The sequence below is a fragment of the Quercus lobata genome, chromosome 2, assembly GCF_001633185.2.
Source record: "Quercus lobata isolate SW786 chromosome 2, ValleyOak3.0 Primary Assembly, whole genome shotgun sequence".
NCBI lineage: Eukaryota > Viridiplantae > Streptophyta > Magnoliopsida > Fagales > Fagaceae > Quercus > Quercus lobata.
The window spans coordinates 77298347-77314750 of record NC_044905.1 but is presented as its reverse complement, the minus strand read 5'-3'; the positions used below and the strand labels follow the sequence as shown (position 1 = coordinate 77314750).

At 32.5% G+C, this 16404-nt stretch overlaps 2 protein-coding genes across 2 annotated transcripts; both read right to left on the bottom strand.

Moving 5' to 3' along the window:
• Positions 1-1537: 1537 nt before the first annotated feature.
• On the bottom strand, positions 1538-8834 carry LOC115971281 (WAT1-related protein At5g40230-like). Its single transcript, XM_031091103.1, has 7 exons — positions 8638-8834; positions 8487-8552; positions 8233-8346; positions 2655-2895; positions 2384-2542; positions 2163-2311; positions 1538-1712 (listed from the first exon to the last, which is right to left on the bottom strand). Exons 1-7 carry the CDS (start codon positions 8826-8828, stop codon positions 1538-1540), a joined length of 1095 nt encoding a protein of 364 aa, XP_030946963.1. The 5' UTR covers positions 8829-8834.
• A 698-nt stretch (positions 8835-9532) lies between these two features.
• LOC115971272 (WAT1-related protein At5g40240-like) lies at positions 9533-15870 on the bottom strand. The gene is made up of 8 exons (XM_031091093.1): positions 15665-15870; positions 15495-15557; positions 15250-15363; positions 14447-14693; positions 14180-14338; positions 13956-14107; positions 13672-13790; positions 9533-9546 (listed from the first exon to the last, which is right to left on the bottom strand). Exons 1-8 carry the CDS (start codon positions 15856-15858, stop codon positions 9533-9535), a joined length of 1062 nt encoding a protein of 353 aa, XP_030946953.1. The 5' UTR covers positions 15859-15870.
• Positions 15871-16404: the final 534 nt, after the last annotated feature.

Sequence of the window (16404 nt, the reverse complement as noted above, 5' to 3'; positions counted from 1 at the left end):
GAAAAAGCTAGATAAGTAAGACTAATGTAACTAATATTGACTATAATTTTTGCTATAACTTGCTTACAGGGTAAGTTGTGAGTGGCATGGAGTTGTGGACTCAAATGGACTTACCACTTTTACTCTACTACTCCTAACTTGTTACGCGAGTAAGTTGTAATGAATGTTATAGGAAAAGTTGTAATTCTAGCATATTTCAGTAAGTATTTAGGCGTGTGTTAGTTTTGATAGGAAAATTCAAATCATTTTGCAATTGTTCTAAAATGTCCTTTAGTTTTGTCCGCTCTCATTCCTCACCTAACTGATTAGAGACTTAGCTTATTTTTTTGGTTTTAACTTTTAACGTCTTTTGGCTTCTCTCAGTAATGTTAGGTTCCGTTTCTTTTCTCCTTCTTCTTCTTCTTCTTCTTTTTTTTGTTTTAAGGTAATGCTAGGTTGCCACAATTTTAGAACAAAAATATTATGAAAACAGATTTTTCATAACAAATTTTATAATATTGGGCTTGTTTGGTAGAAGGATTTTTATTTTTATTTTTGTTTTTGTTTTTATTTAAAAAACTGTATGAAAACATGTTTAAAAAAATTGAAATTGAAACTTGTTTTTAGATAATAATTTTTACATTATATGTTAATATGTGTTTGACTCTCATTTTTAAGAACAATTTTCAAAATAATGAAAAAAAAAATAATGTTTGAGAGGCCATTTCTATTTTTTATTTTTTTATTTTTTTTTAATGATAGAGGAATAAAGCTCATAGACTTTTTTAAAAATATTTTTTTGATAACGATAAAATTTGAAGTGTGATAATTCATTGGAACAAGTTGGTGAGATCTAGGGTTCTATCATCGCCTACACCAAAAATCGATTAGTATCTTAGTCTAATGATAAAGAGCTATCATCAAGAGCGGACACCATAAATTGCAACTCTCCAAATAAGTCTCACTTGCAACTAAATTGCCATCCATTAAAACAAGATTAAAACAATCGACATCATAATTTAGGATAAATGAAAAAAAAAAAAATGATACAAATAACATATACTAGCCTCTGACCATTAAATATGCTTGTCCTCCATTCATCCAAAAAAAAAATGCTAGTCCTCCACCGAAATAAAACAATTGAATATTCAGAGTTGAATGTTAAATATGCATATTTAATCTTCAATTTTAAGAAATCAGAGTTTCCTTATAAATATTAAATGGAAAAAAAAAAAAAAAAAATCGTTTGCATGACAGCAGGGTCATTTTAAGGATAATTTTATCTAACATTATTATACACATTTACAGGAAAATTAATAGATCCTTGATTTCCATGCGTACAGAACACCTTTATGGATAGAACAATTTTAGGAGTTTGCTTGTATCCTGTCAAATTGTTGACCCTTTTGCAGAGGTTTGCGTTTCTCTTTAGTATAGCGGCACAACAAATCTGAAAATAATTTAGGGGGAGCTCTGATGACCTCAGAGAAGAAATTAAAGTCTAGTGAGCCACAGAGCCAGTACATGTTAAAATGGAACCAAAGCACCTTAATTTGGTCTATGCAGCAGTGCCATTGTTTGAAGATTGCAGGCTACTACTATCCAACAAAGGGGTCTTACCATCAGATGAAGATCCTGGGCTGTCACAGCAAGAGTCCTCACTCAAATCTTCTTTGGCTTTTGCCCATATGACAGCATAAAACCCAATTGATAATATAATTGCTCCAATGATGCTGCAAAATTAGTAAGAAAAGATGGCCAATGAATCGTGAAAAGATATAAATCCAAGGAAACTAACAGAAGTACTAGCTGATATCATTCTTCTTGATCAGAAATCTAGTGTCTGTTGGAAGAACAAACGTGATTTTTAAATATGAACACATTTATCGAGAAATGTACTTAATTAGTATTGTTAATGTATGAAATTAATGAAGTTCTTGCATGAGTGTTGGGAGTGAATGTATGCATGTACCAATCAAGTGTGAAGGTTCTAGATAGACCTACTTTAGCCTACAGATATCCATATAATCTACTCACTAGTAGAAAGCCAAAAAAATAGATTAAGTTATTTTTTAGTGCTTCCAAAATATTTGAGTGTTTTAGTGTTCAAAAGGGGGGAAATGTCATGTGTGTATTTTTCGTGCATGCACATTCACTTGCTTGAGTGAGAGAGAATTGTATACCTCCCAAGATAGAGAGCATCACCAAGGAATATGAAACTCATAGCAGCTGCAATGGCTATTGACAATGGCTTGAAGATTGATACATACACAGGCCCCTTCAAATGCAAGCCCCATGTGTGAACAACAGTGCTTAATGATAAACCAATTCCCTGATATATGAGAGAATGAAAGTTAGACATTATCAATAGCCAGATTATCCTTTTGTAGGCCACGTATCTTACCGAGTATACGATAGCAGCTGGTGCTATATTTGGCCTTAGTCTAAAAGCACTTAAGTTCCCTTCTGCTATTAAACATACTGGTGCAGATATAATTGTCGCAAACAAGAAGTATAGAAAGACCAGAGTGAACTCTGCTGGATATATCTTCATAACTTGGGCCTGTAAAATGCCACAAAATTTCAATTTAGCTTATACATTTGTCTCTTTCGTTGGGTTTGCCAAAAGTCACCCTAAAACACTGAGATTTTAAAGAATTTCCTTAATAAAGTACCTGAACAATGTACCACATTGAAGTCAGAAGATAATCAGTTGCAAGTAAAAGGCCACCTATGACCCATTTCGTTTGGGATGAGCCCAATGGAAAATGATGGGTAAGGGGTGGTGCTTGAGATGCGACCGATATGATTGCAGGGCCCTTGTAGAAAACTACTATCAATGCACCTGATATTGATACTATTGTTCCCATGATTTTAGCCTGAGTGATTGAGCTTCTCATAGCTAGAACTTCCATCCTTTTTAAGCACCCATAAAAGAGGAAAGAATCAAATTTAGTGATAGTAGTTAACATTAAATGTATTCTATTTGGTTATTAAGAAATGAGTATGCTACATTCACAACAATTTTCGTATATAACAAATTAGTGGTGGAAATTTGGGTCTCTCATTGATATCACTATTTTACTTACTATTAACAATTTGCCACCTAAAATTTGTTGTGAAATTGTTGCTAATATAACATCACTTTTAAGAAATTATTACGTGGATGTGCAAGAAAAATCAAATCAGTATTAAAGTGCCTTAGGAAAAGGAAAAATATCAAATTTACAAAATATAGACTAAATATATAAAAGATGTGTTATATTCATTGTGTTGCATTTAATTAGATAGTCTCGTATTCATAAGGAAGAGATGCCTAAGGAAGTTTAAATTTTATCACAAACCAAAAATAGATAAATAAAGACTCAAAATAACACACCAAGCAGGACAATAAAAATCCTAGGATTTGGATTTGCCTTGTTGAATTTATCTATCAAATGTGTGTCAATGAGGGTTGTAATTATTGTATTTTTTTCTTCAGTAAAGTGTTGAATTGGAGCTACTTGAAAATCTCAAGTTGAAGAAGGCTTGCTTGAGTATACTCATTTACTATAGGTTTATGTGGAATATAGTTTGTGTTTGATTTGGATTATGACTTGATTTGATATATATATATATATATATATATATATATATATAAAAGTGTTATTGTTTTTAATAAGAGATTTTTTGAGGCTTAGTCCATGAAGTTTCAGCTTGGGCGTTGTTGATCCTCTATGTGGGATACAAATACCATTGTGTTAGATTAGAGTTTTGTATGTTGTTTTGAGAGAGAAACATTGTACTGTTGCATCTTGTATTTTTCCTTGAAAATAGTGAATCACTACGACTCGGCTTGGGTCAAATTGACTTCTTTGTCCCTTTTTTCTGTTCTTCTTTTGTTGTTTTGATTTAATTGGTTTTTTTAGAACAAAATTGTGTTGTATTTTGATTGCGTATTTCTATTTAGATTCATTTGAGGGAGAGAAAGGATTTCAGTTCAGTTTATAGCCGTTGAGATAATTTTGCATATTTTAATAAGTTGTGTGAAATATTTTATTCCAGTTTAATGCTTTTGCTAATGAACAATACTCTTCAAAACCAAGAAAGTGTTTGTTCATGAGAAAAAAAAAAACTTTTGCTTTTTAAAAAGGCAGTTGGAGCAACATGAGGCATGGGGTAGTGACTTTTGTGTGCTAATTGAGATTATCCACTCCTCAGGCTTTTAGGCAATATGAGGCATGGGCTAGTGACTTTTGTGTGCTCGGGCTAGGGCCTTAGGAAGAAAGAGGTTGATGCCATGGACCACACTGTTGAGTCAGGATCCAAGGCCCAGCTGGGCTTGGGTATCACAGTGCCATACAATACATACACATATATATATATATATATATATATTTATATTATAGCTATTAGGACATATGTGAATCATGTTAGGAACATATGTCAATGTAGAATTGGTTAATCTTTTGACAAAACGCACTTTACTTGTAATTGAGTAGATCTAAGATGTGTTTAAAACTTCAAGGAATAAGGTTTCAAGTCCAAGTGTTAAAGGCATGCAAATCTGTCCAAGAATCAAGTGAAGAAGTGTTAGATTTTAAAACTCGACAGCTAGCTCGACAGATAGAATCTATCGAGGTTTAAAAGGCTATGTAAGCCCAATGCTCAACAGCTGCTCGATAGATAAGCTATCTATCGAGATTTACGAAAATTACATTTTTAGTTCTGATTTCACTCCAATCCATGTATATTTGTTTAGGCCTTCTTTTCTCACAACCCTAAACATATAAAATGATTATTTTAAGGGCTGTCACAGCTGATGCAACTGAATGCAAAAGTTTTTCACAAGCATAATGTGACTGGAGACATATGCCCTAGTTCATATTTCCCTTGAAGAAGCTACTGCATTTGTATGCCGTAAAGTTTTGTAATTAAGGAGCTTCGTGATCTTCATTGTGTTGATGAACTGAAAAACTTTGCAGCCAACATCCTTCTCAAGTTGGTGGTTAGTCACATACTTGGATCCGTGCATCGATTGGTTAGTCACATACTGGGAGCTGTGCATTAAAATGAGAGATTGTCATTAAAGAACAAGTCTAATTGGGTATTAGGGTAAAGTTTCAACTATAGGTTGGTATAAGGTACTAAGATTTCTTTACTTGAAACCGCTTGTTGTGATAATAGTAGATTCTCTGGAGTGGTAACTTTAAATTCACCCGATAGGGTTTTACCTCAGTGATTTTCCCTATTCATAAACAGATCACCGTATCAATTTTATTTTCCATTGTATATTAACTTAGTTGGTGATTTGTTTGTGCTACCATTCGTATTGCATGTTAATTGAATTAATTAATTAATTTGGCTAATTAATTAATTGGTTAATTTATCACAAGGAGTTAATAAATTCTTGACCTGTCAATAACTATGTTTTATGTTGGCTCTATTCCATGACAAAAAGTGTTGTAATTACATTAATTTATTTCCTTGTATTTTGTGGGATTTTACTATATTAGGTTTAGTATTACGTTGGTGAAGAATCAAGTATGCAATGAAGATTAGTGCAGTTTCGCAACTAACTCGCAAGAAGTTCACGAGTAAAAGTTCCTGCGAGAAGGCCACGTGAGAAGTACATGTTAAAAGTTGAAGAGTCAAGTGCTAGGTTGCATTTCATGAGTACTTCACAAGAAAGGCCATCTCGTGAGGTATCCGCGAAACTCTCTGCCCCGAGGATTTTAAGTGTGACTTTCTTACCCTTCATTCATACTCTATATACTCTCATTACCTACAAAGTAAAAAGCGGCTATTCAAAGAGAAAACCCTAGATAGGTTTCTACAATACAACATACTCACCTTTTAGAGGGAGAGAGAGCTACTCATCCTTTAGTGAAAAATCCTTGTAGTCTCTTCTCCTTCCCCTCTCCCATCGTCATACCTTAAGAGGAGATTTGTATCCAAATACAACTCACACCTATTCAAAGTGTAGAGAGTTTTTTGGAGCTTGGGAAGCATTTGGAATTTGCCAAAAAAAGCCGATGAGGCTTGGCAGATACAATCGAGTGGTATTGCGGGATTCGGAAAGCTAATGAAGTTAAGACTTCGAGAAATCCGTTGGTAGCAAGAGCTTGGAGGGTTAAAGTACATTGGGTAGATTAGACTTGGAGGATCTTTTGTTATTTGTGTACTCCAACTTATTCAATAGTAGATCGATTTCGATTTGGAGAGTCGCAAAGAGGTTTTTTGCCGAGTTCTTTGGGTTCTTATTCAGTAACACGTCTTGGTGTTATCTTGTATTTACATATCTCTTTCCTACTCTTTAAGCTTTACTTTTATTGCTCATTGTGGTTGCATATGGCTTAGAGTAGTGTTACTAGTTTATTGCGCTCATTTATTCTTGTTTCGCACTTTGATAAGTTATAGTAAAAGCAATTTAGCCGTAATTTTAAAATTGGGGGTCTAAACAAGCATTAGTGTTTCACACTAATTGAACTTTCATATATATATATATATATATATATGGATCGTTTTCTTAAGTTGAGTTTTTATTAGGATGGTTATCCTTGGAGTGATTTTGTATTTTTTAAAAGTTCATCTTTGTTTTCCACTTTGTCACAAGTCTTTGGGTTGATTTTTTTCTTTTACTTTACTATTTTTAGATTGTGGTATATTCTTATATGATTAATTTTAGGGTGTGAATGGGTTTGGTTGGATGATTTTTTCAACCCATCAAATATGTGGAACCTATATAATTATCTTTCTCACCTCATAAAAAGTTGGACTAACTATATAATTATATTTTAAATAAATTATTATGAAATATGCCTAAATTATTTTGTGAATTTCCAAATTCATGAAAGTCAATTCTTAAAATACAAAAAAAAAAAAAAAAAAAACTCAAACTAAAAATTTAAAATAAGGGTAATAATATAGACTTATATATATGGTGGGTAGGGTTTGATCAGATGGGTTGAAAAGCCTATCAACCTAAACCCAACCCAACTTAACCTACCAACTCACGAAATCCAACCCAAGATGTTAGGTTGAATTGGGTTGGTTGATTTTGTTGGATTGATTGATTGGATGCATAGTTGCACACTCCTAGTTACTAATCATTGTGTTCGGTAAACTCTTATTAATTAAATTAGTTCAATTGATTGTTAATTTGATTATTAGATCAATGGGGGTGATTATTAGATTTCTCAAAAAGTTTGACTTCTTGCACCATTGATATCTTTTTAAGACCTTTCTCCATTTTGTAATTCTTAATTTGTAACATAAACCGAAATTTAATTAATCATCTACATTGCCCAAATACGATAAAAAAAGGAGCAAATTTATGATTTTACTTCTATTTTCTTTCTTAAGCAAGATAAAAAACAAGCAAATATATGATTTTACTTCTATTTTCTTTCTTAAGCAAGTGATATTTGTCATCGTTCAAAAATGTGATGATTAAAAAATTCTTTTCCCTTTTTAATCTTTGTTTAAATTAGGTAAATGTGGGTGAACACCAACCCCACATCATCACTAGGTGGTAGGGAGGAAGGGTGGATGATGAATGATGGTTTTTAAGTGTTTAACATATTGTAAGATACAATTAGCTTAATTAATAAAGTTATATGGAATTGACTGATATATATATATATATATATATGTATATGATACAACTGCATAAGAAGAAAAAAAGTTAAAGCTTACATGTTTTACTACATTAAGTTTACAAATTGATGTGACAATGAATGTTATTAGTGAGTTTCAATAACCTAATAAATAAATTTTTGAATTACCTATTTACGATTAGTGACACATATTTGTGAGTTTAATATAATAAAAATTATAGTAAAATATTAACCTTAACTTTGATTCGTAAAAACTTTCCAAACTCTAGTTTTATAGTTACAATTTTTAACTTAATTAGATGTAATCTTTCCTAAAAATTGATAAAAAAGTCGTTACAAAAATAGATAAAATAAAAAAATAAAAATAAAAATCTTGAGAAAAGCCGCGTTGTCGGTATCTTTGTAATGTTAGAGACCAAAGCCACTAAGTATACATACTAACTTTTTTTCATAAATTTGTCCACAACTATCAAGATGGTAATGTTACTAAAGTAAATAATATTATAATAGATAAGAAAGAAATAAAGTGATGTTTGTGACAAGTCCATGTAAAATATGGACAACAAGTTTCTACTATAATCATTTGTGAATAATATTACGTCTCTATGATTTAAAAAAAAAAAAAAAAAATTAATGGATTAGAAAGGAACGAAACCTGAAAATGACTGCAAGTATGAAGGTAAAAGCTGGTGTGAGGTTGCTGACCGCTGATGCAAGAGTCGGAGAACTGTATTCTATACCTCTATACCCACATAACTGATCTACAAACCTGCTCTCTGGCCCAACATAAATCTTATATCATGTCCAAATCTCAATTGATCAAAATCAAATTGCAAAAATTCAGCAAAATATATAAAAAAAAAGAAAATTAAATTGCAAAAGCATTTTGGGTAATATTCTCGTATGTACCCAATCAATCCAAGTAGGAAAATTCTATAGAGAAGAGACAACTTGAATGTAGGAAGCCCTGTTGTTCTACATGTATCAAATAGCCATTTGTCAAAATTTTTATTTTATTTTCATTAGGTATGATATAGAAAAGGAGGTTAAGAGAAAATACTTGGGAAAGATGAAGACCAAGGGAAGAAGAACAAGAGTAGCAATGGCAAAGGAATAGAAAACAAAGACGTAGTAGCTCAACCCTTTCAAAGTGGCTGCTTTAAATACGATGTATATGCCGACGTTAGAGCATTCTATTGCAACCATGGCTGAAAATGGCAGAACATTCTTGTACCAATAGCTCATTGCCATCTCTCTCTCTCTCTCTCTCTCTCTCTCTCTCTCTCTCTCAATGATTTCTATGTATCTTGAATAGAGTAAACAAGAATATCTCCCAATTAATGGTTAATTACTATATAATTCTCCACGAAACATATATCATTGGTTTTGCTTTAATGAATAGCTAGACATTGACATAATCAATTGTTTTATTTTGGGTGGAAGACATGCATAATTGATTGGCTGGCGATGGTCATTTATTTAATACCAGCTACTTATGCTTATGCTTTCGTGAAATATTATAGCTTTTCTTTAACCGTGTGATTGTTTATAGGATTCTCAAAAAAGACGTGATTGTTAAATACTTTGTAGGGATTAGAGACTAGTGAGACCCTAATTTAAAAATAAAGAGATTTAAGGGCCAAAGCCCAAGTTCAGACTGAAAGCCTAACGTACGTCAGATCCAAAACTTCACTTTGCTTCGGGCCGATCAGCGAGCCCAAACCGAAGACTTCACTATATGAAATGCCTTTGTCTAAGAACCCAGCTAAGTAAAAATAAAAAAGGCCCAGGACCCATCTCACGCAAATGTAATCTCTCTCTTTTTGAGCAACGGAAAGATGTTCTAAGTTGATCATTTTTATTTTAAAATCTTTAATAATTATTTTGTTAAATTGTGTGTTATTTAGGGTAAATCGAAATTACCAGGCTACATGTGTAAGAAAGCCTTAGAATATTCACCTATTACAAACTGTTTATGAAATCAAGGTCAAATATGGTTTAAACACAATTTTAATAAAGGGCCTCTTAAGTCTTAACAGGTTTCCTTAGGGTACTTTTTAAGGGATTATCTTAGGAAATTTTTTATACTACTTTAATGAAAAATATAAATATGTGTCAAAAAAGTCAATTCTTTTTTTTTTTCTCATAAAAAATTTCTAAAAATATTTCTTAAACCAATGCTCTTAGGGCATCCATTAACTTTTCATTTTTAATATTTCTTGATTTGATTTTAATCCATACCAAATAGTCTATCTAAATTTTACCTTGTGCTGAATTGGTGCAAAAGGTCAACAGAGTTGGTGGTTAATGACAGTTAATTTGTAATCAATTTTAGGAATTGTCAACCTTCTAGACCGAGTTGGAATTAAGAAGTCTAGATCTTAGTCTAGAAATAAGAAAATGTTGATAGTTTCAAATACATGCCCTACCCATTTTCGTTCATAAAAAAATAATAATAATTATTATTATAATTAATTACATGATAAGACCTACTATTTGTGTAAGAGGAGAGAGTACTTATTTACGATACTTGGGAGTCTTCTATAATTTTCCATGGGCTATGTCTATTGCTCACAAAACTGTTGGTGGTGGTGTTTTTTACATTTCTTGTACCCTAGACACGTGTGTTGATGTTATTAGACAATGTTTACTCTAGGCTTTTTCTAAGAAAGAAGTTGGGTCTGGCGCTCTCGCGGAATGGGCTCTAAGGTCCATTCTGCCGTTGCCAGTTTGTGCACAAATATTTAGTCCAAAGTCCAAGGAATGATGCTGCAAATTGGGCTTATTCTATGTTTCTACCATAGAAGGAACATCTCTCTAATTTCTGTCGCAGAGCTAACTTTTCTTAACTTTTTACTGAGCAATAAAGCTTTTTTGCAATTTTCTGCAACGTGAGTGACCTTCATTTTTTTGTTGCAGAAATATTTCTTCACTTCCTGCACATAAACAACTCTAAAACCCAAAGAAAATACCCATCAAGAAAATGTATATATATATATATATATATACTTATACGTATTCACATATAAATATATAAAATATACTCTACAAAATATGAGCTACAATGTATATATATATACATATAGCAGAACAATGATTAGTTCATATTAAAAGCAATGCACGTAATAACAAATAAATAATGAAAGCTTCAGCAGAAATAATCATAGGTAAAGAGCATTCGCAGCAGGATGTTAGCTAAAAAGATCTCAATCCCATCCCACACAACCTTATTACCAAATAAGGTTTTAAAGTTATATGGTTTGGAACGTGAGTCAAAGTAGTCATCCTTTGGAGATTGCAAAGAGTGTGTTTTGGTGTTTTTTGAGGAAGAAAAGGATTCCTAGTGATGCATGCTAATTCTACAATTTATTATCTACTTTCTCTCTTCTCTCAAATATCTTGTTCTTTCTCTTTTCTTTCTTTTTTCACTTTCAACTCATTATTTAGATTTCCTTCATATTTTTTTCCTTAGGTTTCGATGTTGTTCTCCCTCCTTATTGTTGTTGTTGTTGTTGTGATTGTTCCCACATTCATGGGTACTGTTCCTTTTATACCCAAGATCATCAAGCCTAGGTGATTTTCCTTCTTTACCCTTGTTTTCACTAACCATTTTGTTTGTCATGGGCATTCAATCAACACCCATAACGCACTATTCTAGCCGAGTGTAGGTGGGTTCAATTCCACTACCTTCTGGCTACTAGCAATGGGTTCAATCCCACTACCTTGTCTCCACGACAAACTTCTTTGTCTTTTTGGGTAAAGGCCAACCGGCCACAACAACCTTGCCTCTCACTCTCTCTCCCTCTCATTAATTCTCTTTGTCTTCATTCTCTAGCATGCATTAGATGGCTCCCACTTACCTTTTTCCCATTTTTGGTAAAGGTGCTTTCCTAGCAAAGCATATTCCCAAAAGTGGTCTTGGCGAGATACCAAATTTAGGTCCTTTCCTCCCCCCACCAAACCACACCTTCTACACCTCATTGGTCATAGACCTTACTCCTTTGCATGGCTAGGATGTAGAAGGGCAAAACCCAGACCTTACCTTACTCGCCTGCCTTGCCACTTTTGTCTTTTCTCTAATTTTGTTTTCTTTCTCATTCATGCATTGTTTACTGCTGCTATTGCTGCTTTTGTTTTATTTCATCGTGTTTCTTTATATTAGTTTTCACTTCTATCCTTTTATACAAAAGGATTGGCCTTTGAGGGCCAAATAATGTTTATTGGATCAAAAGGGTATTAGACCCAATTTGCCTTAATCTGCTAAAGTTATTCTGTAGAAGATTTGTATTTTGCAGAAAACCTGTATTGCAGCAGATCTGTATTCTATGGCAGATCACTTTCTCTTGCATTTCTTTCTCAGCCCAGATGTAAGTCTAGACTTTTGTTTCTTGGTCATCTTGGTGGGCCTTTAGGCCTTGCTTGTTATTGGGCTTTCTTTCTCATGGGCTTTTGGCCCTTGCTTTTTATTAGGCGTTCCTCCTCATGAGCTTTTAGGTACAAATTTGCAAAAACAAGCATTAATAACTATTTTATACACTACCTAGAAAACAACTAATTAAAATCATGGCTTGAAGTTATGATTTTCAAGTCAAATTCTGACTTTAAAAAAGTCACAATTTTAGTTGTTTTTTGGGTTGTCTATAAAATAGTTTGTGTGCAATAAGTATTTCCCTTTTCCCATACTCAAAAAATTGTCAACATGTATAGTAATAAAGATAGAAAGTTCAAATCAATATATATATATATATATATATATATATATATATATATATATATAAGCAAAGACCTTATGTGGGAGAGCATGAGATTCTGCCATGTGACGTCTTCTATGAAGAGAATTGAAATACTCTTAAGGTACATCAGAGATAAGAACAAATTTAAAAATATGGGCTCTTTATTTCCTTTGGTTCAATGTTTCAAGACTACTTTTGGTTACATTTTTTATTCAATGTTTTAAGATTATTGTTTGTTTAATTTGCTTTAATGTTTCAAAACTTCTCCTCTCTCTTACACATAAAAAACTCTTTGCATTTCCATCCATCGTTTTCACTTTTACTCCTTTATATACACATACCCACAGCCCTTCATGCCATTTCATCTCAAATACACTCAGGGAAAAAAAAAAAAAAAAAGCAATGTTAATTACTTTCAACCTTTCAATGACACCTACATAACTCAACATTGTGATACCATTTAATTATCCTAACCTATATGAGTAGGCTATGATTAAGGAAGGGGGTTTGCGTTTTTTATTTAGTGACGATAGCTTACGATTTTGATGTTGAAGTTAGATGTTGTGGATTTTGTGAAAGTTCTAATTCACTTTGAGTCTTTAGGTGTTTAGGATTTTGGTTTGGGAATATCATAAATGTATTTTGTTTTAGAACTAAATAAAAAGAAAAAGAAACATTCTAATTGATTATTTATGAAGTTAGCTTATTTATTTATTTATTTAATTTGTGTTAGAACTCATAATTTGTAGAGTTTTTTACTGCTATTTTGTGCAGTATGAGCTATAGTGATAAAAATAAAAATCGATGATGATTTCAAAGTATTTTCCGTTTTTTTTAAAGGATACAGGAGTCCAACTAAAAACAATTAAATTTTGATAAATGGATGTGTTTTAGCCAATTTCTCTTTGTTTTATCACGTTCCCTTTATGTCAATACTTACAAATAATTTCCTTAATTTCATTGAGATAATGAATTGGGTGTTTGCGATTGAGGTCTCTAGATTTGGTTGTGAGAATAGAGTGGTTGAGGAAGTGTTTGGAAGATTACTTAAGTGTTTGGAAGATTACTTAAATTTATGTAATTTTAGGATGTAAAAGTATTTTATACTTTAAATTCTTATTTATAGATTTCAAAATCATTTAATCAATTTAAAAAATTAAATCTATTTTTAAAGGTAAATATATAATATGTTATAGTTTTATAGTGTTATACAATTTTTTTAATAAAATATGAATTAAGAAAATCAAGTTTCAAAGTATTTAAAAATATTGTGGGAAAATATAAATATCATACAACAAAATAATTATTATATGTAGGTCTTAATATACATAAAAATGATTTCAAATGAAATTGTAAAGTACTCCGCACATCAGGTGAAGATTCCAAACTACTATAGCACTTGTCCTCACTCAATTCTTCTTTAGCTTTTGCCCATATGACAGCATAGAACCCAAATGATAATATTATTGCTCCAATAACGCTGCAACATTAGGAAGAGTAGAAAGCCAATGAATTGGTAAAAAATAAACACAAGTAGTAGTTGATTCTTTCTTCTTCCTAGCTAGAACTATTATGTCCTAGTCTTGAAAAGAGAGAAAAAAAAGTCTTTTTTCGTTAAGAGAGAGGAAGTGAGAGAATTATATACCTTCCAAGATAGAGAGCATCACCGAGGAATATGACACTCATAGCAGCTGCAATGGCTATTGACAATGGCTTGAAGTTTGAAATATACACTGGCCCCTTCAAGTGCAAGCCCCATGTGTGAACAACAGTGCTGAAGAATGAACCAAAGATTCCCTGATCAGAGGGAATAAAAGTTAGACATTATCAATAGCCAGATTGTGATTTTGTAGTCCAATAGTTTCTTACCGAATATATAACGGCAACTAGTGTTATATCTGGCCTTAGTCTCCAAGCACTTAAATTTCCTTCTGCTATCAAACATACTGGTGCAGATACAATTGTCGCGCAAACGTTGTTTAATAAGACTATAATTAGCTCTGCAGGATATATTTTTATAACTTGGGTCTGTAAAATGCAATAGAATTCAAATTTAGCTTCCAAATTATATCTCATTAAATTTGCCACATCTTAGATGTACTAATCAATTAAGCAAGGTACTCAGTCGCAAAGTACCTGAACAATGTACCAAATTGAAAGTAGAAGATACTCGGCAGTAAGTAAAAGGCCGCCTATCACCCAATCCCAATTGGCTTGTGATGACCCCGGTGGAGAGGGAAGTGAAAGGGATGGTGATTGAGATGAAGCGGAGATGATTGTAGGCCCCTTGTAGAAAAGCACTACCAATGCACCTGATATTGATACTATTGTGCCCATGATTTTAGCCTGAGTGATTGAGCTTCTCAAAGCTAGAATTTCCATCCTTTTTTGAAACACCATAAGAGGAGGAATGAATAAAAATTTGGTGATGGTGGTCAAACTTAAATGTATTCTATACTCTCAATGATTAAGTGTGCGTTTGGAAAGCGCGTTTGCATTTCCCAAATGCATGTTTTGCTTTTTCAGCTCTTTTTTTTTTTTTTTTTTTTTTTTGCACGCGTTTTTGGCCAATTTTTTTACTGTTCAGTCACTGTTGCAGTTACTGTTCATGAATAGTAGTTGTAATATTTGACTTTTTTTCATGAACAGTGCACACTGTGTATTGTTCATGGACCCACAAATTACACTTTTCAGCCATTTTTTCATTAAAAATGAGTCTCACGGTACTATTTACACATTTAAAAATTATTTTGCTATAGTATTTTTTCAGTTTTTAGTTTCAGTTTTCAGTTTTCAGCTGTATTCAAACGGACCCTAAGTAATCACTACGTGGACGTACAAGAGCAATCAAATAAGCATTACGGTGACACAACATATTTGCAAATCATAGACCAAATCATGAAAAATGTTGAAAATAAAAAGAAGGCTTAAGAAGAAACCTGAAAATGACGGCAAGTATGAAGGTAAAAGCTGGTATGAGATTGCTGATGGCTGAAGCAAGAGTCGGTGAACTGTATTCTATTCCTTTATAGCTACACAACTGAGCCAAAAACCTGCCCTCCAGCCCAAACATGAAATATAAACATAAACAAAATACACATTTCTTGTTCTTAATTTCCATTTTTATCATCTCCAAATCACAAATTCAAATTGCGAAAGCTTTTCATGTATTATATTTTCATACCCAATCACTCCAAGTAGGAAAATTCTATAGAGGAGAGACAACTTGAATGTAGGAAGCTCTCTTCTGCATATTTCAAGTAGCCTATTGTAAATATTTTCATTAATTGGTCATATCATATATACAGATAATTTTTTTTTTCTTGATACATAAAATGAGATTAGAAGACATACTGGCGAAAGATGAAAGGCAAGGGAAGAAGAAGAAGAGTAGCTATGGCATAAGAATAGAAAATAAAGACGTAGTAGCTCAACCCTCTCAAAGTGGCTGCTTTGAATAAGGTGTTTAAGCCGACATTAGTGCCTTCTGCTGCAACCATGGCTGAAAATGGCAGAACATCTTTGTAATAATAGCTCCCTGCTGTCATCTCTCTCTCTTTCTCTTGATGATTTCTGTCGTATCCGTGTTAACATATTCACATCCTTCCTTTGCTTCTTTATTAGTAAATTTCAATACCATTCAACACGTAATATATATCATTGGTTAATTTGGTTTTGCTTTCAATGAATCGCTAGATGGTGACATAATTAATTATTTCTTTTGGTATAAGACATAATTGATTGGTTCGTCAATAGTTCCTTTGCTTCTCTCTTTAATAATTGATTGCTTTCATTATTTATTTTATACATATTCTATTGCCATATTGCAAAACACTTTTTCTTTTTTAGCACTCTCCTATGTACCTTATTAAAGGCAAAACTGGAAATTACCTTAATTATATGGGATGACAAAAAAACCCTCCAACTAACCTTGACCTTGATATGCCCCAAAGTGAGAATGGAGCATGGATAAGGCACCCATGATCTTCTTCGAAGTTGAACATGCTTGTAGTTGTATTTCCTACTTCATGACTTCCTGTATAAAAATTTAAGGGTAAAATACTATTTTGATTCTTAAATTTTACTAAAAATTA